At 39.5% G+C, this 22,215-nt stretch overlaps 1 protein-coding gene across 2 annotated transcripts in view; it reads right to left on the reverse strand.

Annotated features, from left to right (window-relative positions):
- LOC147732652 (uncharacterized) overlaps nucleotides 1–21,302 on the reverse strand; it is a 286,393-nt gene extending 265,091 nt beyond the window's left edge. For both annotated transcript variants that reach the window (XM_086957165.1, XM_086957164.1), the window contains exon 1: nucleotides 21,046–21,302. In XM_086957165.1, the coding sequence (XP_086813291.1) occupies nucleotides 21,046–21,069 (24 nt within the window). In that variant the 5' untranslated portion in view covers nucleotides 21,070–21,302. The remainder of the gene's footprint in view (nucleotides 1–21,045) is intronic.
- Nucleotides 21,303–22,215: the final 913 nt, after the last annotated feature.

Below are 22,215 nucleotides of genomic sequence, written 5' to 3' on the forward strand. Positions count from 1 at the left end.
TACACAGACATTAGCTGCTAGGAGCAAAAAAAAAAAAATGTTTTTTTAAATCCTGGCCTGCAAGGAAAATGGTGCATTTATTCTATATTCGGCATCCCATGCTATCACGCATATTATGGCATTAGTAAATCAAGTGAGAGAGACTTGTGAGCAGTCATAGGCAGAGCATTGCTGTGTGCACTCGTTCACAAAAGCTATGCCTGCATACAGAAGCTAAAACCAATAGCAGAAGAGAGGTTACATCTGACAGAACACTACCGGCCACACTCCGAGCCACACTCAGAGCCGATAGCTGCGAGGGCGGATCTGAGTAGAGACAGCCCTGTTTACTTTCATTTAAGGTCTAGTTGTACGTGGCACAAAATAAACATTAAATCTTCTTCCCCCTGACCGAAATCAACATGTCTCCGGCGTCGGGCGATATGAATTCCCCACCCCTGGCCAATGCCTGAGGGATTTCACTCCTTTACAACAGGAATTACCTAAAATTATCGAAGATACCTATGCCGAATTAGGTAGAGATAGTTTGGGAGCTAGAGCAACAAAACCTCAACTCATGGGTGGTCCTGATGAAGAGAACACCAAGCAAGCACCTGATTCTTCTAAGAAGAAATAGGATATTAATAATAAAAAACAAAAATATAGGTCACAATCCAGAGGTGGGTCTCCTCAACCGGAACTCTCGGAAAGGAGGTACAACCTTAGGAATTGTGATAACATTAAAAAACCTGACAGCATCAGGATACTGATACACGTTTCCTCTTGTTCCTTTCAGGGTTCGTCAAAAAACTATGAAAAGGACAGTCAATACACAGACAAGAAGTGTGTACAAAGTCCAGAGACATGCAATGCGCTTCAGATTATACTTCCAGAAAAGAAGAGAAACCAAAATCAAAACCTCAATTTAAAAAGAAGAAAGTGTAAGGTCATGCCTGTCAGATCTTGCCCACCTGACATATGGGGCTCCCTGGTGACATACCTTCATTCCCGATCACACCTAAGCCAGTCTGTCTCTCCCGTGCTCCCTGCCGGCAACCCGCCCGCGGCAGTCGCCGGTGCTGGTCAGTAATTGCCTCCCTCCCTGTCCCACTTCCCTCCCCTGTCCGGGCCTGCTCCTTCCCCAACGGTACTGTTATCGCCACCTACAGCTATGTGCTGCTCATGGTGCTGTAGCCGTGCTGCACAGGATAATGCTTCGGTCGGATTTCGATTTCCCTATGTCTATTGTACTCTGCAAACAGCCCGATGTTTTGATCTGATGCAAAAGTGTATTCTGATTACGCTGAATCTATCAATAAAGGTTTTAAAAAAAAATTTTTGTTAAGAAAGTGTATGGTCTTAAAGTTAGACATGCCCATAATTTTGAGGACTCAACCTCTGAATGGGGAATGGGCTCTGACGATGCTAGACAGCGCAGTAGAAGTAACAATAGCTCGCCAGAACCTGATGGAATTTCTGGTGACAGCGGAGTTGAATGAACATATAACAGTGGAGACACCCGATACGAGGGTAAAATTTCCCACATAGGTTACGTGAAATAACACTCTAAATGGAGGGGGATAAAGCAAGAAAAATTAAAGGTCTCTTTTGGGAGACCCGGACTTATGGTTATGACATCCTTTTGGCTAAAAATAGATTGGCTACCTGGAATCGTTATGGAGTGTCCAAAGGGAGAAACTGCAATTTTATCGGCTTTCTCCGACCTCGTTCCAGTATACTTAAAAACATTTATACGTGCAGTAGAGGGCGGTAGCACTTGCTCCAGCATTTTATTGCAGCCATGTAGGGTGTGAAGTTGAGTCACCGCATCATGCAATCCCAGTAAAAAACTATTCCAACTCCACAGAGACAATACACAATAAAACAAGATGCAAAAAAACAGGTTAGGAAGATATTCTATCAACTCGAATACCAGGGTATAATTGAAACTTGCATCTCTTCAATTAATAATCCTCTGTTTCCTGTAAAGAAACCCGATAATTCATACAGTCTTGTTTTAGACCACAGACATCTGAACACAGGCACTAAAACATTTGCAGTACAAAATGCACACAGTGCTGCATTAATGAATAACATTGTGCAAAAAAAATACAAAACGACACTAGATATGTTTCTGTCAAAATATAACGCCTGAAAGCAGATATTTATCTGCATTCTCCTAGCTCGGTTCTCAGAATCAATTCTGTCGACTGCCCCAAGGGTATAAGAATAGCTCTGGGTTGCTCTCAGCTAGGGTAACAGTTATTTCAGAATTTGGATGAAGAGGCATTGTCCTATGTAGATGATATTTATCTGACGGCTGATGATTTAATGGATCATTCGACCAGGGTGAGAACATAATTTTGGGGTTCGCCTCAGAGGGCTACAAATTCAATTTAAAAAAAATCTAAAATACCCCACCTCAATGTCCTATTTTTGAGATATGAGCTTTCAAGTGAAGGGAAAAGCCTGGCAGCTAACTTTTTAGAAAAGTGTGCACTGCTCAAACCTCCTAAATCGTTGAAAAACTTACAATCCATATTGGGATGCTTAAGTTTTGGCAAAACTTACATTTTAGATTACGCAATAATAGTAAAACCTTTCTATGACCTAATAAGACGTGATTTTTCTGTTAGGCATTGGACACTGGAACACACAGAAACCCTTCACTACCTACAAGCCGACATGATAGCTTCTAAACACCACAAATTTGGTGATCCGTCTTATAGCAGGTCAATCTGGGTATACTTCCCAAACCTTCAATGAAGGCGAAATGGTACCTATAGCATATAAATCACACTTGTAGAAAAATGTAGAACTGCGTTTTGCTTCCAAAGATAAAATTCTGACACCAGTACAGACTGCTGTAGTGAGAGAAGAGCACTGGCTCAGGAGAAACAAATAAGTGTTGTAACTCCAGGTACCGGCCTTGGAGGCCGTCACAAAAGCAAGTGTTCGAAATGCAAAAGCTTTACATCCAAGATGGATACAATGGGTGAATTCTCTCACTGCAACAGATGTAGATTACAAATTTGACTCCAAACTTACAACGCAAGCATTCCTGCAATATGAATATCCTCTCCCAAATGACAGGGGCTCCGTTATGGCCTTCATTGAAGGTTTCCTTTATACAGTTAAATACTCCAAGCCAAATGAAAGCCATGCTTTTACATAAAACAGTGCCCTTAACCACAGCCCAAGAGACTTTTGATCTTCAGATCGCGAGGTCTTCAGCGGAGATACAGGCATGTGTACGAAGGAACTGCCCTTTCCATTTCACAGAAATGGTACAATGTATCTTAAACATGTCTGATACGACGGGTATAGTACACCTATTTAAGACCATAGGTTATGGACTGTGAAGCACCTTTCAGACAGTTTTCTGAGTGATTCCCGCTTACATACACGTACTCAGAAGCATTGTTGGAGAACTTCCGCTAATCCGGTTACTAATAGCAGGAATCCCGATTGTAATTTTTCTGCTATGCAATGGACGTCCCAGTCACCAAGGAGTTGGAAAAAACGCTCTTGGATGCCCAGATACCGTGATCATATGGTACTCCAATCTGGGCACAGCTCGCCTACGAGAACTAAGCGAGTCTTGATTCCCATTGTTTCGACCAGTCTGGATTGACTGTATTTTGCCTGTCCTCCGATGCCAGTTATGCGGACAAGAATGTGTATAGGATCTCTGTCTAACACTTCGATCAGTTGTGCCACCGGACGTGGATTCTTTACTGGACCCGATAATGACCCATATTCTGTTGTGTCCTCAGCGTGTTCCCATGCTGATGTCTGCGTTCTTAAAGCCACCACGGGATGCTTCAGCTCCTGTTGGAATGGAGATCGGCTCCTAAAAAAAAAGCACTTGGGCCTTGGATGTCATACAGGCTTCCCCAGCATCAGCTGTGGGCACTACAGAAGATCTGTGACCTCATCTGTGAGGTGTTGCAGGGACCGTCGTCTTCGATTGCAAGCAAGTGATGGTGCGTCTCCCACACAGGACACAAACATTTGGCTCATCATGTGCTGGGAAAAATGTTGTCTTTTTCAAAACTACCACGTTTGGAATTTTCAAACAAAAAACACTTCTTTTCTTGCTGAACAGCATGGCTTTCAGGCACTCATAATTGTTCCGACTGTCTATACCAAAATATTTTAATAGACTTCGACAGCTTATGCTAGCATTTTAGGTTTTTTTACGCCGTTTTATGACCTTAGTAGTTGTCTGCAAATTTTAGAAGTAGTTTTAGCATGTCATCCAGTCGAATGAGGAGTGGGTGTTCAGTTTCATACAGGTGCCCTGATGTAGTTGTAAATCAAACCTTTCACCTATATTTCCCCTGCCATTACACTACCTAACTGTTCTTGGAACTGACCTTTTACCTAGTTACGGTACTGCTTTAATGACGTTGGCTTTTCTCTGAAAACTAGCCTCATTCATTATGCATGAGGATTCTTGGAATTTCAGCAGGACTACCATCTCCTGCATAATAACTATGTATAAGGGTCTAACTATGTAACCTTCCATCATCCTAGTCCGACATAGCAAGGTAGATCGCCTGAGGGTACCACTCCGGGTATATAAACACCATACTTTTCCTGAGACAGAGAGAGGAGAAAAAGGACCTCCATGCTGACACACCGACACAAGACGCTGAGGTTCCTGCACGCAGACACTCCAGCTTGCAGTGGTCTGACATCCTTCACGGGGTGTCCATCTCGAGACCAAGACAGGGTCCCACAGTCTCTCACTTCAGGTAATGGGGTTGACTTTATCAGGGATGTGGAATTCCTATAGCCCGACGCCCAGGACATACTGTTTGGGGTCACGGGCAACATGTTTTCATGTGTAGTTTGTCCCCGGGACACGTAGGCCCAAACCCCTGCAGCACAAACCCTTTGGCTGCCAGTTTGCAGTACCACATTATGGATCAAGGAAGGGCACGGTCTGCGGTTAAGGTAATATATTTGTCCATATGGTAATGCTGTTCATACTTGTATTTATGGTTCATTAATTAAAAGCCTTTATTATTAGGGTGAGCGCTCTAAGTAAATGTTGTAAGCTCTGACTGCACTACTCACAGTGGTTCCAGTATAAAAATGTGTACACACGTTTTCAAAGTTCAGCAATATGAGGCTCTGTATGATGCTCGCAGAATGCTCTCTGATTTGATGCAAATACTTGCCGGAGCTTAAAAGCAAGATTGATGATTATGTGCTTTCAAAATAAAATGTTGCTTAAAAAAAATGAAAGCAGGAAAAAAAATGTTTTCGCTAAACTACTGTACAATTTCAGGTACCATTTCTTTGCAGCATCATTTAGTAACATGTGTTGATGCATGCTAGTGTTTCCCAAAAATATTCATAATGGAGAATCAGTGTAACCACTTTCAATAAGATTATGGGAAACAAAAATAAACAAGCAATGGCAAAGCCAGCAGCTCGGAAATTGGTGGTCCGCTTTTTAGTTTTGTCAATGTGTGACTTGTTTTGGCATGGGTTTTGTAAAATCTTAGTAGTGCGAGAGCTGCCAGCCCCTCACCATTATATCAAACATTGGCAAGAGCAAAAAAAAAAAAATATCTCAGAAAGCACACTGCCACAGTAGCACTGGCACTGAACAAAACTACTTTGTCTGTGGCTATGCTCCTTGTGAAAGAGCAGAATGCCGTCACTCACACTTAAACTAGCTGATATAGATAGAGAGAGAGACAGACAGAATTTTAATAAACGCAATTACAAAAGTAGGATAAGAAATAGTACTCCTAGAAAATATCTGGGAACTGCATTTCAGCATGAGCAAATTTGCATGTGTATATTTGCTCATGCGAAAATCTGAGTGTTTGCAAGTTCACTTCCCTCAACCCACTTTTTTCCCCAACTCTGGAAGAAGGTTTACTTTAGCCATTGTCAGGGGTAAATTTCCAACATTTCTCAGTATGGGATCAGATTAGAGAAGAGTTGTTTAAAACCCTTAAAACCTGCAAGTTAGTAGGTTTGCACGAACTCAAAAGGGCATTCTAACCCTGGAACTATTGCTTATCACCACCTTTTGTGGAAATTGCCCTTAGCATAAGCTGAAGCCATTTTAGTTGTGGCATCCATTTTGTTAATTGCAAAAAACACAGTTGATGGACAGAATGCAGAACAATGTCTTACATTCACCCCAGTACAAAGATCTGGGCCTAAACCCATCGTTTTTTTGCACTCCACACCACCCTAGGTCAGACAATGGCTATATGTAAATCAGCCTTGACCCTGTGCCTCATGGGAACAGTCCAAAATTACAAAAAACAATTTGATCGACAGAATGTAGATCAATGTCTTACATTCACCCCAGTACAAGGATCTGGGCCTAAATCCATCGTTTTTTGCACTCCACACCACCCTGGGTCAGATAATGGCTTTATGCAAATCAGCTCTGACCCTGTGCCCCATGGGAACAGTCCAGTCCGAACTACAACAGCCATATCTTTCCCAGACCGGAATCAAGCATACAAGGACCGGTTTCTGGCTATCAGCCTTCTTCAGCCTAGATAGCTTGACTCCAGTGATGTGGAGAGCCTGGGACTCACGTCTGAGCATACCCAGCCCACTCGGGGTGAAAATTGCAAAAAACACAGTTGATGGACAGAATGCAGAACAATGTCTTACATTCACCCCAGTACAAAGATCTGGGCCTAAATCCGCCGTTTCTTTGCACTCCAACTAATGTTAGTTGATATAGGTGATACATGTTTCTTCTACTGCATAGCGAATGTCTTCAGCTAATGCTAAAAGGGCTGTCTGTGGAAATCACAGAAATTGCCGTTAGCATAAGCTGAAGCCATTTTAGTTGTGGCATCCATTTTGTTAAGCCATGTGATTCTGCCGTCTTCACTGTTGCCTTCCTTTCTATTCTGCTTGAGTCATGAGCTTTAGTTAACTCCTTCTAGTCTAAGTCAGAGCAATGTATGAGCTCAGAAAGGTCTGTAGCTGCTAGAATGCACCTGTTTTAGAATGTAACTGTCAGGCTATTCCAACTGATGTAAGCAGTCCTGTCTCCCCTCCCACTTTGCTGACCAAGTGATATCTGTCTGCCCAGGTTAGTCGATAGCTACTCCTGTGTATGCCTGTACCTTCCATTTTGAGTCTCCATGCTTACTCAGCAACAAGCTGGGTAGAAAAGACCCTTGGGTTATGTATTCCTTGTACTACCTCATACAGTGCCCGAGGGTGTTGTATTGATGCAGTCCCACTCATGAGTGATTGATAAACTTGTTATTTGATATCCCAGCTGCTGTGCCAATCTCTATTTTGTTGGTTTAAGGGCCAGTGGACAGATAAGGGTGAACCCCTGCACAGGTGGGCCCCTATAAAGGCTCATTTCCACACTTCAGCTCCAGTATCAAGATCTGCAGAAATGTGGCAACATAAGGGGACTGCAAGCATTGAAACTATGCTATAGTATGAGCCCCGGTATAATCAGAGCTCCTATATAATGAGATTGCTGCCATAATTTGTCACCGCACTACATGGCACCAAAGGGATAAGTAGATTTAGGATTCAACCTGCCCCATGGACAAGTAGATATTTTAGTAAATTGCACACCCCTGCCTTTATCATAGAGAGACTCTTAGGTCTACATCTACATGCATGCTAGGTACATCTAGTTAGGGTTGCATCGTAGGAGTACGCATTAATATTGTCATGTATTTTTTTTACCTGCCTATATTCCTTGTTTTAGCACTACGGTAGGAGTCTACAATCCTTTTACTCTGTTGGTGCTTATAATCATTTATATCGGTTTCTGTCCCATGGTTGTTTCAGCACACCCATTTTGCACTAGAATGACGCTGGTTCAATAAATACTTATTGAAAACGTGTCGCCGGTGTCGCTTCATGTCAATGAACAATGAAAAATGACGTTATGATAGCGGTGGCCTTTTGGTGGTCTGACAGACAGCAACCAATCAGGTTGCTGGAAATTATTAGAAATATGTTGTTTAGTTAGATTAGTGAGTTAGAAAAGGTATAAAAACTTAGCCCATTGAGGGGAGCGGGGCTGACTGTTCCTGAGGGCGAAGTGCTGTCCGTTTTTCCTTGGACACATAAGGCAATGCTAAAGCTAAATTTTAAAAGTCTTTTTTTTACAGGGTCAGAAAGCTTAATTTTGGGAGCTAGGGTTTGTTTACTTAAATTCATTGATTTTGTGCAATTTTGATGAACCAGACCTTTGTGCCAATAAATTAATTGTTGATATTGATTTAATAAAAATGTTTGCTATTAATAAAGAGCTAATAAAGATTTTGAAACTGAAACTTAACTTTGAAATTTTAAAATAAAAGGACTTAAAAAGTCAAGCTGGTCTTGATTAATTTTGGTTGTTACCAATAGCAAAATCCATTGACCATAGTGGTCTAATTAAATGTTTCCTTTATTATGTTATGATTAGATTTGTTATACTGCAGTTGTATATAATGTACATAATATTATTCAGTTAGTGCGATTAATTAGGCCACATGATTCAGCTCCAAGATTTTCTGTCTCAGTTGTATGGGCCTATGTATTAATTAGTATGGTGAGTATTAGGTAGTGAATGGTGGTGTGGAGACGGAATTTCTATTGTGACGCTGGATCAAATCTCTGGTAGCAGAGTTCGGTTGCTATGGTAACTGACATGTTACATGCTACCCACATAGGATACATGTCTAAAACATGTTGTTAAGTTTGTTCACTTGTTGTATGTAGTCGAAAGGATTTTTCCAGCAGTGTGAAAAATTCCTGGTTGTTTGCCGGCAAAAGAGTAGTGTGGCTAGAAAAGTTACACAGTGCATTTGTTCTGTTTCAAAAATTGTGGTGTAGAATATATTGCAAAGTGTTGTGGACGTACAGCACAAGTTTAGGGACATTAGATGTGACTGGTTAAATGTAATAGTGAGGATTGTCTATGAAATTGTAGCATTAAGCATAGGGACCCGGTGAGCCAGTTTTAAAACTTTTGTGAAAAGAGTAATAGACTTATTCAAGCTTGAGTGAAGGGTAAGATAGCGTCGTCTATTCTTATTAACGTCTGACGATTTCTATGGTTGGTTAAAGTCCTGCCAAGACTTCGTGTGTGCATGATTAGGGTTTTCTGTTTGAATGCGTGAATGATTTGTAAAAATAGCGTCGTCTATTTAGTGCGAAAAGAATTCTGAAAGTTTGTAAAACGATTACTTTATTTAGCGAAACAGACAAGTGGTTTGTTTATTTGTAGTTACTAATTGAAATTAATTGGAAAAGTATTGTTTAAAATGGCGGTGTGAAAATTTTTTGTGAAGGAGGGGTGAGTTTACGGAGTAACACACAGAGGAGCTGCAGCAGCAGTATACGTCATTTCGGTGCGCGCTGTACTTGGCTAACATACATCACAGGAAGCGCACCGATTGGTTCACGTGACAGTGACGAGCTGATACCAGATTGGTCAGTTCTGAATACTGTACTTCTATTGGTTGAGCAAGGTGGTGACGTAGCTTAACCTAATTGGCTTGTTGGTGTCTTTCGCGCACGGATTGGCTGAAGTAGCGGAACACCAAGAGAACATTTCGAACTTTTCGGAATAAGCGATTTTGATTTAAAACATGAGTTATTGGCATAATGATGAGAAAAAGAAGCCTTCAAGGTTTCAGAAAATGAAAAATGTATTTAAACCCGACAAGAAAATTGAAACGCGTGGTGGTAAATTACTTTATAAGTACAAAACACCTGCAGCCTATATGGAAGGCGAATATGGTTATCATACTGTAATTTGGTTTGAAAATTGGATGCATTATACACAAAAGGATGGTGTATTAGCATGGCCGGAGGATGGGTCATTTAACATGAAGGTTTTGAGAAACCTGAGAGAAAAAATGATGGATCTTGTGCCGAAGCCTAGACCTACACAATTTGAGGCTTTAGTTGAATGGGAAGTTGAGATGATGGAACTTGAACGTGAAAGCAAATGCTTATCACCTAGAAATTCAAAGCAGATTTTAAATAGAGAAACACATGAGGACAAAGTGAGACGCTGGAGAAAAGCAGATATGTATGATGGTCTGTATCCAGTAAGAATAATGGTCACTAATGATCCAGGTCAAAAGAAAGTTCAAAAGAGACTGGATGAGGAATTAGATGATGCAATTTTAGAAGACATTTATGCTACTAAACGCAAACCACCACCTTACCAAGTAGATTCTCAATCTACCCCTAGAGTTTCTTCAGGAACTTCTCCAAGTGCACCCCCTAGGGAAGTTGAGGAAGGTTCACCCAGATTTTTAAAATTACCTGAAAGAGTAGGGTCAATAAATAATTGTAGTACATCCAGAGAAAATAGAATTCCTGAACAGAGATAATTTCCCAAGAAGTCAAGAAAGAATACTTGCTGATATGCCAGAAATTTCCAGTTATAATAAAGCGAAGGAAGACATAATTCAACAATTAACAAAAAGCATGGAAGCAGTGACAGTACCAGTAACAATTGGTCCTGTTGTACCAGTATTTGATCAGGGAGAGAATAGACATTCTGTTTTGTCGGTTCCATTGAATGCAGAAATTCAAAAAGTGGCTGAGAATTTTTTTTCAGAACTTATAGAAATTCATAGGGAAAAATCTATGATGCCAAATTTAACTTTAAATCGGAGTTTGTCAGGTTCTCAGACACCATCTGTTGCAGAATCAGATCCAGGTCCTTCAGAAAGAAGCCTAAACAGAATAGATTTAACACAAATTGCATTGTCTCCAGAAGCTCCGGAATATAAAAAGCTTGATGTTGCAAAATTAAAAGCTGATTTAGAAGAATTAATTATTGGCACAATTGGTACTGACAGTTTGAAATTGTATCAGGATGATGAACTACTTTTCATTTGCAAGAGCATCCAGTGGAAAACGAAAAACAGGTATGAGCAATTAGAAGAAATGGGTGCTGAATTAGAAATTTGAGCAAACAGAAACATTTACAGAAACATTATAGAGTGGATTTTTCTGAGAAGGATGTTGATAATCTCAATATTGCTGGAAGGATGACCCATATAAAAGAATTAATAGCTTTTCTCAGAAAATTAGGTGAGATAGGCAAACGGAGAATAAAATGGTCAATGAATAAAGAACAGGACAAAAGGGTCATAAGTGAAGTAGTCTCAGAATTTCCAATGAGGGAAATAGCAGGAGGAAGGTATGTGCATGTCCCATGGTCAAGACAGGATATACTGCTGTTTACTAATGATTTTCCTCGCCTAAGAGAGAAGCCAGTTGAATGGTATCGACAGGTAGACAGATTCATAAAGGTGTCAAAAGTTTGGTGGATCGATCTGGATGGATTCTTTGACATTGTTGTCCCATCAGATCTTTGGACAGAATGCTAAATTTCTGTGGATTGGACAAAAGAAGAACCTGCCCTAGACACAATTACAGGTGCCCCATCAAAGGATGTGATGGACATTTATAATAAAGTAATTTATTGGCTGAAAGGAAAAATTCCCCCAAAAGAAGTGGACTGGGTTAAGATTGACAGAACAAATCAAGAGCCAAAAGAATCAGTACATTCATTTTATGAAAGGTTACGGTTAGTCTTTAAACAGTACAGTGGCTATGAAAAATTAAGTGAAAAGGACATGAGCCACTTTATTTACAGATTTGTTTATGGCCTGAGACCTGAAATTGGTGAGATGATTAAAAACGGAATTGTGTGCTGGCAATCACTTTCAGATGATGATATTCTGTGAAAGGCAAAATACTGCAGTGACGAGATAGATGCCAAACAAAAGAATCTTAAGGAGAAAGCGATGTGGGCACAAGTGAAAGTAGCTGAGCAACAGCAAATGGCTTTTGAAAATGAAAATGTGCAGCAGAATCAAGGCAAATTTAAGAATATTTTTAATAATAAGCCTAAATTTAATGTAAATGTTGAAGAGCTAAAACAGAAGCTCCCATGTTTTAATTACGGCGAAATTGGACACTGGAAACGCGAGTGTAAAAACCCGCCCAGAAATTTTAAAAATAATTCATTGAATCCACAGGTGCAGAGTGAGTTAAATCAGCAGCAACAGCTACAGCTACAGCAGCAGTTAAACAAGTTAAGTCAACAGCGACAGCTACAGCGACAGGTAGCAAATCAGCAGAGCGAGATTCAGCAGAGCCAAATTCCACAAGCACCATTTCTAAACTGTGTAAATGCTCAAAGGTTTACACCAGAAACAGGTTTCTGTGGTGGTAACCAGGTAAATAATGTGTCAAAGGTGAATTTGTCAAATGCTTCCCAACAGTTTTGGCTGAAAAATAAGGAAGAAAGTGATTCATCTGAGGATTACTCAAGACGGTGCCTGAGAGAGGAAGAAGAGTGTGTGCTTGGGCCCACTCTTGAGGTAGATCAGTCTGGTCCATTTGTTAATGGTAAAGTGAATGATGTAGATGTCACTTTTCTTGTGGACACAGGTGCTACCCGTTCTACTGTTAGATCAACAGAAATAGAAAACCTTCCTCTCTCTGGTGAGTCTATCCAAGTTGTAGGTGTAGCTAATCAGCAAATTAAAACAAGTCTGACAGAGCCTGTAAAGGTTGAGATCGGAAATTTCAAGGATAAACACAGGTTTCTGGTTTGTGACAGCAGTCCTGTAAATCTGTTGGGTCGTGATATATTGTGCAAAATGAATTGCAAAATATATTGCTCACCAGATGGCATTGAGTTACAAACATCAGAAGAAGATGGCCTTTATAAATTGACAATGTTGATGGTCGAAGAGGAAAGAAAATTATTTCCTGTCTTTGATAAAAATGATTTGCCAGAAGAGCTCAAAAAGCCAGTCAAACCAGAAATTTGGGACCTAACTGGGAATGATATGGGTCTTATGAAAAATGTGGATCCAGTGAAAATTACTGTGAAACAAGGAATAGATTTCCCAAATGTTCCTCAATACAAAATGAAAGCTGAGACAATTGAAGGTGTCATTCCAGTGATTGAAAAATTCATAAGTCAAGGTGTGCTAAAAGAGATTGAGAGTAGCCCATGTAATTCACCGATTATGGGTATTAAAAAGCCAAATGGAACTTACAGAATTGTTCAGGATTTTAGAAAAATTAACCAAATTGATGTTCCATGTTGCCCCATTGTACCAAACCCTGCGGTAATTTTTTATCGGATTCCGCACAATGCAGAATGGTATACGGTCATTGACCTATGTAATGCCTTCTTTACAGTTCCACTGCATCCAGAGAGCCAACACAGTTTTGCATTCAGGTTCCAGAATCGTATTTTAGCATGGTGTCGTATCCCACAGGGGTATACTGAGAGTCCATCTATTTTTAATCAGTTATTAAAGAAATCCCTGGAAGATTTGATTTTGCCTGGCAATTCGACATTGGTGCAGTATATTGATGACTTGCTCGTGGCAGCAAAGACACGAGAAAACTGTAACTGGCACCATTACTCTTTTAAATCGTTTGGCAGATGAGGGTCATAAGGTGTCACCTGCAAAATTACAGTTTTGCAAACAAGAGGTAAAGTATCTTGGTCACAGAATTGCAAAGGGAATAAGACAAGTGACCATTGAGAGAATAAAAATGATTCGAGCAATACAGCCCCCGACAATACAAAGACAGGTCAGAATGTTTCTGGGAATGGTTGGATACTGTCGTCAGTGGATTAGTGGATTTTCGGTGATTGCAAAACCACTGCAGAGATTAACAAAAGCAGACATAAAAGATCAGTTTTTGACAATTTAATCGGAATTGGAAGCCTTTGAACAGTTAAAAAGAAGTTTGTGTGAAGCACCAGCTTTGGGTATGCCAGATTATGAAAAGGAATTTGAGCTGTACTGCAGTGAAAGGGAATGTTGTGCATTGTCAGTCCTGATCCAGAGACATGGGAAACTGAGAAAGCCAATTGCTTATTTCTCAACTGTTTTGGACCCTGTTGCAAAAGCTTTACCAGGTTGCTTAAAAGCAGTGGCTGCAACAAGTGTAAGTCTTGAACAAAGTGAGGGTATCATTATGGGATTTCCTGTAAAAGTATATGTACCTCATTCAGTTGAAATTCTTCTTACCAGAAGCAAAACTCAGCATCTAACCAGTAACAGATTGACAAAATATGAGAAAACAATTCTGGGATCAGATAATGTTTCAATTGCAAGAAGTGTGAATTTAAATCCTTCTACATTATTGCCGGATGGTGTTGTTACTGAGGTAAGTAATGAAATTGACATTGATCATGAATGTCTGGATGTTGTAGATTATTGCACAAAACCTCGACAGGACATAAAAGATGTTCCTTTACCTGAATCTGATTTGGTCTACTTTGTTGATGGTTCCTGTTTAAGAACAGACAAAGGAATTCTGAGAGCAGCATATTCTGTGTGAACAGTTTCAGATGTTGTAGAGGGTTCACCTCTTGATGGAATTCGATCAGCCCAAATAGCTGAATTACTTGGTTTAATTCGAGCTTGTGAAAGAGCAGCTGGTAAAACGGTAACCATAGTGGCTGATAGTCAGTATGGGTATGGCGTAGTTCATGACTATGGTCAACTCTGGTCTCAAAGGGGTTATTTGACCTCTGCGGGAACGCCAATAAGAAATGCAAAATTGATCAAGAGATTGATTGATGGCATTCAATTACCAGAACAAATTGCTGTCGTGAAATGTGCAGCTCATAAAAAGGGAGAATATTATATTACCAAAGGTAACGCATACCCAGATGAGATTGCAAGATATTGTGCAAAGAACAATTATTCAATCAATCGGGAAAAAGACAAAAGTCACATGTTGAACTCTCTCATGCTAACATCTGTAGTAGAAACATGGCAGAGAGTAAAAGAATTACAAGATGAGGCAGATGATGAAGAGAAAAACACATGGTTAAAAGCAGAATGCAGACAGCGAAAGGAAGATGGAGTTTGGGTCTACAAAGATGGCAGACCTATTTTACCAAATAGCATGATTGCTGACATGGCACGGATGTACCATGGTCCAGGGCATTTAGGAAGAGATTCCATGATCAGACTGTTCAGAGAAACATGGTTCAGTTCAAAATTCAGAATCATAGCAGAGTCACTTTGCCAAAGATGTTTGATCGGTCAACAAATGAATCCAAACAAGAGAACTGTTGTTAGCACGGGAACCATAGGTCGGGAGGGTGGTCCTTTTACCAGGTTGCAAATGGATTTCATTGACATGCCAAAGCACAACAAGCTGAAATATGTGCTTGTATTTGTTTGTCTGTTTTCAAGATGGGTGGAAGCTTTCCCAACTAGTCATAATGACTCAGTCACTGTGGCAAAATTACTCTTGAGTGAGATCATACCTAGGTACGGATTTCCAGTAACTATTGAAAGTGATCGCGGAACGCATTTTGAAAACAGATTGCTGAAATTGGTTTGTGAAGCTCTGAACATTGAACAAAAATTACACTGTGCATACAGACCAGAAGCATCAGGTGTTGTAGAACAGATAAATGGAACAATCAAAAACAGAATTTCAAACATGTGTCTAGCCACAGGAGTAAAGTGGACAATTGCTCTTCCACTTGTTCTGATGTCTTTGAGAAGTACACCAGAGAAAAAGACAGGACTTAGTCCTCATGATATCTTAATGGGTAGAGTAATGAGGCAAGCATTTGTTCCTGTTGGCAAACTTTTGAGTATTAATGATAGTGCAATCATTGAATACTGTCAGAATCTCTCTGATGTAGTTAATTCTGTATTTCACCAGGTGGGAACAGATGTTATAACAAAAGAGAAAGAACAAGCTCATGATCTGTTGCCTGGAGACTGGGTGAGAACAAAGGTACATCGAAGGAGAAACTGTTTAGTTCCTAGATGGCAAAAGCCAAGACAAGTAATTCTTGTTACAACAAATGCTATCAAATGTAAAGGATTGAAAAGGTGGGTGCATGCGAGTCATACCATTCGTGTACCACCTCCTGATAATTCTGATGAAGAAAGTGAGACAACAACTGATTCTGATTCAGAAGGAGATCCTGAAGATCCAGAATCTGATGATCAGAAGGAAAATGAACATCTGAAGAGTCTAGATGCAAATCAGAACTTGAATAAAGAAGATCTGGAAATTGTGACTGAAGAACAAGATATTGATGAAGATTTGTTAGAAAAAGAATCTCAAAAAGAAAAAGAAGATTCTGAAGAAGAAGTCTCTGAGCAAAACAGAAATCAAATCCAGTAAAGTATTGAAAGGCAAAGGAGTAGCTCTGTGTGCAGGAGCAAGAATTCTGAAACTGGGAAGCTAAAGGTGATTCCTGATGAAGAGGATGAATTGCCAGGTACCAGCAGTAGGGACGATATTCCTAATGGAGTGAAGCTGTAGAGTAAAGAAGTTCCTAAGTACAGATTTGAAGTCTCAGAAACAGATACAGACGGAAGTGATGAAGAATCTGAAGTAAGAAAATTCAGAAAAAGATCTTGGAAAAGTGAATCAAATGAAACAGTGCCAAAGAAAAAGGTCTTGAGAAGAGGAGACATTTGGCCAGAAGATAATATGAAGTTCAGATTAGTTAAGAAATCTAAAGAGCAAATAAATGAGATTTCTAGTCAAGGAGGAGATTCTGATACGAAAGATGAGAAAAATAAGAAAATTGAAGTAGTCACTCGCAAAACAAGAAGAGTGATAAAGCCAAATCAAAAGTACAAGTCACCAGAGTGGACATACATAATTATTGCACCAACTGTTGAGGTAGGGACTAGCAGTCAAGAAGATTTGGAAGAAGCTAGTGACATCGATTGAGGTTGTTTAATTTTTAGATTAGGATTCTAATTTCCTGGCTTAAGGCTGAAGAAAATGTGTTAGGTGACACAAGGTCGAAAAAAACTTGTTAGCTGAGAAAAAATATGTTCATGTGACGCAAGGTCGAAGAAAAAGCTGTTATAGGGTTTCTTTTAAAAAAAACATTTAAAAAGGGGGGAGTATAGTATTTAGCATTTGTAGTAAGATTTCTTTTACTTACACTAAATTTTAAATTTTTGATCATCAAAAGATGCCTGGTTCCGACACTTCAAGGTGTTCAATCCTGAAGAGGTGTTGCAAAATGTCCATAATTTGTATGGTTCTTTTGATATTGATTTGGCTGATATTAGCTGTAGTATACCCTTTTGGTATTGATAAGCAGAAACAAAAAACTAATATAACAAGCAAAGTAGAGACTAAACATGAAAAACATGCTGACAAATTTAGCAGAGTTATTAAGCATGAAACAGAGATCCATCAAGATAGATCTGTTGGAGATTTTTCTAGCAATTCATTTTCGAGGCTTTTATCTGAATATGTTAAAGTAATGAATGTTAAAGATTGCTATGTTTGTGTGAAGCTGCCTGCTTCTGTCTCAGAGGGGGTTACTTATAATATGTTACCTCTTGCTTATGGCATCACCTGCAGTGTAATTGCTAGCCTGTTCTATCGAACTGGTCGATTGGAGTACTATTACTCAGACTTTGATGAGGTTTTCGCAAACCTCAAAGTTGTAAATAGCTTAAATAAAGTTAGGCCTGCGAAACAGATGAGGGAATTATTTCTGGTAACTTATAAGCTTAATTATGAATATGCTTATAGAAACAATTTAACATGCAAAATGAGAGCTGAGGAAAAGACTTTCCTGAACATGGTTGAGGAGAGAAGGGCAGTCTATAAGAGAAATGAAGTACTTAGACATGCTAAGTCGAAATACTGGCAGATGGAAGACGCTAAACTTAATGGAGTTAACACGAATGCAGCTATACATATAGATGAACCAGTTAGTGGTAAATTTTGCATTAGAAGAGATAATACACTTTATGATAACCTATTTGTTGGTGGAAGTCAATGTGAGGATACTTATCTTATCACTGGGGGATGGGGATTTAAAGGTGGAAAGGATCCAATTTTTCCCAGAATTTATTTTATCTGTGGTAACAAGGCATATTTTAGCCTCCCAGACCATTGGTATGGGACGTGCTACCTTGGATTAGCTTTTCCAAAGATTTTTCATGTTGACAGAAATGAAAAGGGAACTTTTGAATTGGTGAACACCTGAATAGGTTCAAGAGAGAAGGTTTTTCAGAAGTCATGGGGGACATTTTTGGTGCAATCATCCCCATGGTTGGAATAACAATGAATTCAATCAAAATTAGAAAAGTGTCAACAATTGTTGACAGATTGTCAACAGATACTGCAAGTGGTTTTCAATTAGTTAGCACAGAACTTGTTGCTACCAGAAGCATGGTAATGCAGAATCGTCTTGCATTAGACATCCTGCTCGCAAAAGAGGGAGGGGTTTGTGGGGTCTTACATGTCCAGCATTGTTGTACATATATTCCTGACGAGTCGGAATATAGAGTCGCTTATTAAAAATATAACTGAATTTCACGAGGAGATAGAACCCCTGGAGGAAGAAAATTTCACTGAACGTTTAGGCAAAAGAATAGAGGCAATCAAGGAATGGTTTTCAGAAATTGGTGGCTCAATCATCGGCAAAGTGCTCTGTCCAGTAATTGTCATCATTATAGTGATATTGCTGCTAAAAATCAGTTGCATGATTCACAAGAGAAAGAAGCATCAGAGGGAGAAAAGGAGGATTTATAAACTCAGAAAGGAACAAGAGAAGGAATATGAGTTAGAAGAGATGCGGAGGACTCAGTTTGAAAGTGTTGAGCAAACAGAGGAAACAGGGGTTTAGGGAGACTAATACTGAAAGAACTCAAGATGTGACGTCTCTAAATTGGGTTCTAAATTTTGGGTGTTGTTTGGTGATTTTGAAATCACCAGATGAGGGAGTTGATGGAGCGAGCTTCTGAAATAAGCTCGTGAAATTAATCCCTGTAACATGAACTAATGTATTAATGAGTTATTGCATGATTTATTGTATTAAATCAATCTAGATTAAATGTTTACATTACACTATACGTGGGATTAATATTAATGTGCTCTTGTTGCATTTGCGAGTAAGTTTTATAACACATAATTAATGTTGTTTGTCATGTCCTTTTGTCTTTGTCAATACTAATGCGGCTGAATTAATAATGGCATGTGCTCATTTATGTGCATTATGTGTGTGTCTATGTCTTTGTTTATGTTGTGTTTGTCATCTTTTTCAGATATATGAATCCTGCTGGACATTATGGAGAATGGTAGATTATAAATGTGCTGCTTTATTTGTGCGCTTCTGCTAGGTATTAGCAATGGAAGGTGGGTAACAGAAGGGTTTACATTGCTTGAATTAATTATTCTTTTATGTTTGTTTAAATACTAGCTCGAGAGAAAGGCTTGAGGCCTAGTTCTGGTGGAAGTTGGTTAGCCTGACTGAGAGGAGCCAAGCACAGCCATGTTAAAGCGCTTTTCATAGAATATTTCCCTGGAAATAAACTGAAGCTCAAACAAAGACTTTGTGCAAAACGTGCTCTGAAAGAATACATGTCAAGGCCAAGGAAGCAACCAGGGACAGTTTGGTCAAGTCCTGGAGGAAACAGAGAACTTTTGAGTATAATGTTTCAATCTGCGGAAGCCGGTGTCGCTTCATGTTAATGAACAATGAAAAATGACGTTATGATAGCGGTGGCCTTTTGGTGGTCTGACAGACAGCAACCAATCAGGTTGCTGGAAATTATTAGAAATATGTCGTTTAGTTAGATTAGTGAGTTAGAAAAGGTATAAAAACTTAGCCCATTAAGGGGAGCGGGGCTGACTGTTCCTGAGGGCGAAGTGCTGTCCGTTTTTCCTTGGACATGTAAGGCAATGCTAAAGCTAAATTTTAAATGTCTTTTTCTTACAGGGTCAGAAAGCTTAATTTTGGTAGCTAGGGTTTGTTTACTTAAATTCATTGATTTTGTGCAATTTTGATGAGCCAGACCTTTGTGCCAATAAATTAATTGTTGATATTGATTTAATAAAAATGTTTGCTATTAATAAAGAGCTAATAAAGATTTTGAAACTGAAACTTAACTTTGACATTTAAAAATAAAAGACTTAAAAAGTCAAGCTGGTCTTGATTAATTTTGGTCGTTACCAATAGCAAAATCCATTGACCATAGTGGTCTAATTAAATGTTTCCTTTATTATGTTATGATTAGATTTGTTATACTGCAGTTGTATATAATGTACATAATACTATTCAGTTAGTGCGATTAATTAGGCCACATGATTCAGCTCCAAGATTTTCTGTCTCAGTTGTATGGGCCTATGTATTAATTAGTATGGTGAGTATTAGGTAGTGAATGGTGGTGTAGAGACGGAATTTCTATTATGACGCTGGATCCGTGTGCTTGTGGGTGTAAATCAAGACAGCTGAGAAGATGCACTGAAAGCAAAAGATGGGGCAGAGATTTTAGATATTAGATCAGGCAAGAAATGAAAAAAGACATGAAAAAAGCTAGAGGACACTGAATTACGTGAAGTTTGACATAGTAATAAAAAAAACAATTTCGGTGAGACACTCAAACGTAGAATAAATACATATGTGCCCTGCTTGTTTCAAACCAAGTAGTGCCCACTTTTGATAAAGGACTTTAATCCAATGAGTTTGATATGCTCACAAATGTATTTCAAAGGTGAGGTCAAAGTGTTACAATTTTTTTTTTTTTTAAAGCCATTTTTTTTAAAACAATTATTTAACTCTAGTAATTATTGCCTGGTTAAAAAGCTCAGCCATAATGTTCTACCAAATAACCTGGGCCTTTATCTATATATGTCATAAACACAGATAGTGGCCGCGCTCAAACAAACTAGCACATAACATTTCACTGGTTTGGTCGTTTAGTAAGAATCTAAAAGCATTCTTATGGAAGCGGTACGTGCCTCATTCATTTCCTTTTCAATAATTATTTAGAAGTAAAATACTGTGATTAATTGATACGCTGAGGTAATTTGATTTACATGGCACTGTTCAATTTTCAGGAAGGCTCCAAATTAAAATTACATTTCTTCAGTCTCAGTCTGTGCATCTATTGATGGGTGACAGAGTAGAGCACGGTGCTGCTGCAGATATCAGCCTTTGGCTGTAGTAACCTGGGCTCGCTCGCTGAAAGACAAGTTCTACTGTTCGCAGGATTAATCCCCAAAATATTTCACGGGGCTGCACAGTGTCTCACTCACCTTGTCTGACTTCTTCTCCGACATGTTGCGTCAGCAACAGAGTTAAACACGCGTCTTGTCTACTTTCGGAACGGGGGTGACGGTCATAAAACCATGGGCATATCCAGAGCCTCTTTCCTGTTAATGATAATAAGTTAAGACTTAAAGTATCTTGGCATCTTGTATACAGAATTATCGGGATTGCTGCGCGCGCTCACTCAGCAACAGCGCGTGCTCCTAAGAGAGACACCATCCTTTCTTTTATAACTCCTCAGCGCGTGCGTCGATAATTAGTGCCTCTCTACCGAGGGTGCCCGGAACTAGATGGGCGGCTGGAGCTGTTAACCAGATGGCGGAAGAGTGTCTCTTCTCTGAATGCGCGCATCTAAGCCTGGACGACCAGGAAAATCCATAAACCGCATGCGCAGAAGATGCCTCCCGCTTTTCTGGTCCACCAGGCATGCAAAGCGGCTGACTGCGGAAGCAGTTCGTCACCCAAAACCTACACAAGTAATGGAAAGAAAGAAATATATCTACCCCGCGCAGAACGTGTTTGCCTTTCGGTTATCAGAACCTACTCTACTCCTGACAACTTAACCTAGAAGGCATTGTCTCAAATGATTAGTAGTGATCAGGGCCGGTCCTAGGGTTCATGGGGCCCTGGGCAGAATAGAAAAATGCGAGGCCCCTATCATTTGCATACGATTTAACTTAACAGGAAGTGACATCATAGGAAGTCATTTCAATTGCCCATTATTTATATTGATATTGATATTGATATTGTTTATAGAGCATGCCAATGTGGCCCTGCCATCTGCAGCTGTAACCGTAAATAAAGCTAATTGGGCAATGTAGTTGAAAAAAGCCAGGTTTTAAGTTTTTTTCTAAAACAGAATTGGACTGGGCTTTGAAATGCAAAGACATTTTGTTTCAGAGTTTGCAAGGCATGAGAAAAAGCTTTTACCACTCCAGGACTCTGTTTATTTTAGGTGTTTCCACTGTTCCCGAGGGGGTTAATCGAAGAGCTCACCTAGGTGTGTACCATGTGAATTTTCTCCAAGGTACTCAGGACCTATGTTATGAGCAGTATACAGTGTCATGAAGGCTACTTCCTTTCTAATGGGAAACTAGTGTAGCTCCAACAATACATGTGAGAAAGATTTGAACTTTGGAATTCTCATTAAGAGAGAT

Source organism: Lissotriton vulgaris, chromosome 2_1 (assembly GCF_964263255.1).
Source record: "Lissotriton vulgaris chromosome 2_1, aLisVul1.2, whole genome shotgun sequence".
NCBI classification, from domain to species: domain Eukaryota; kingdom Metazoa; phylum Chordata; class Amphibia; order Caudata; family Salamandridae; genus Lissotriton; species Lissotriton vulgaris.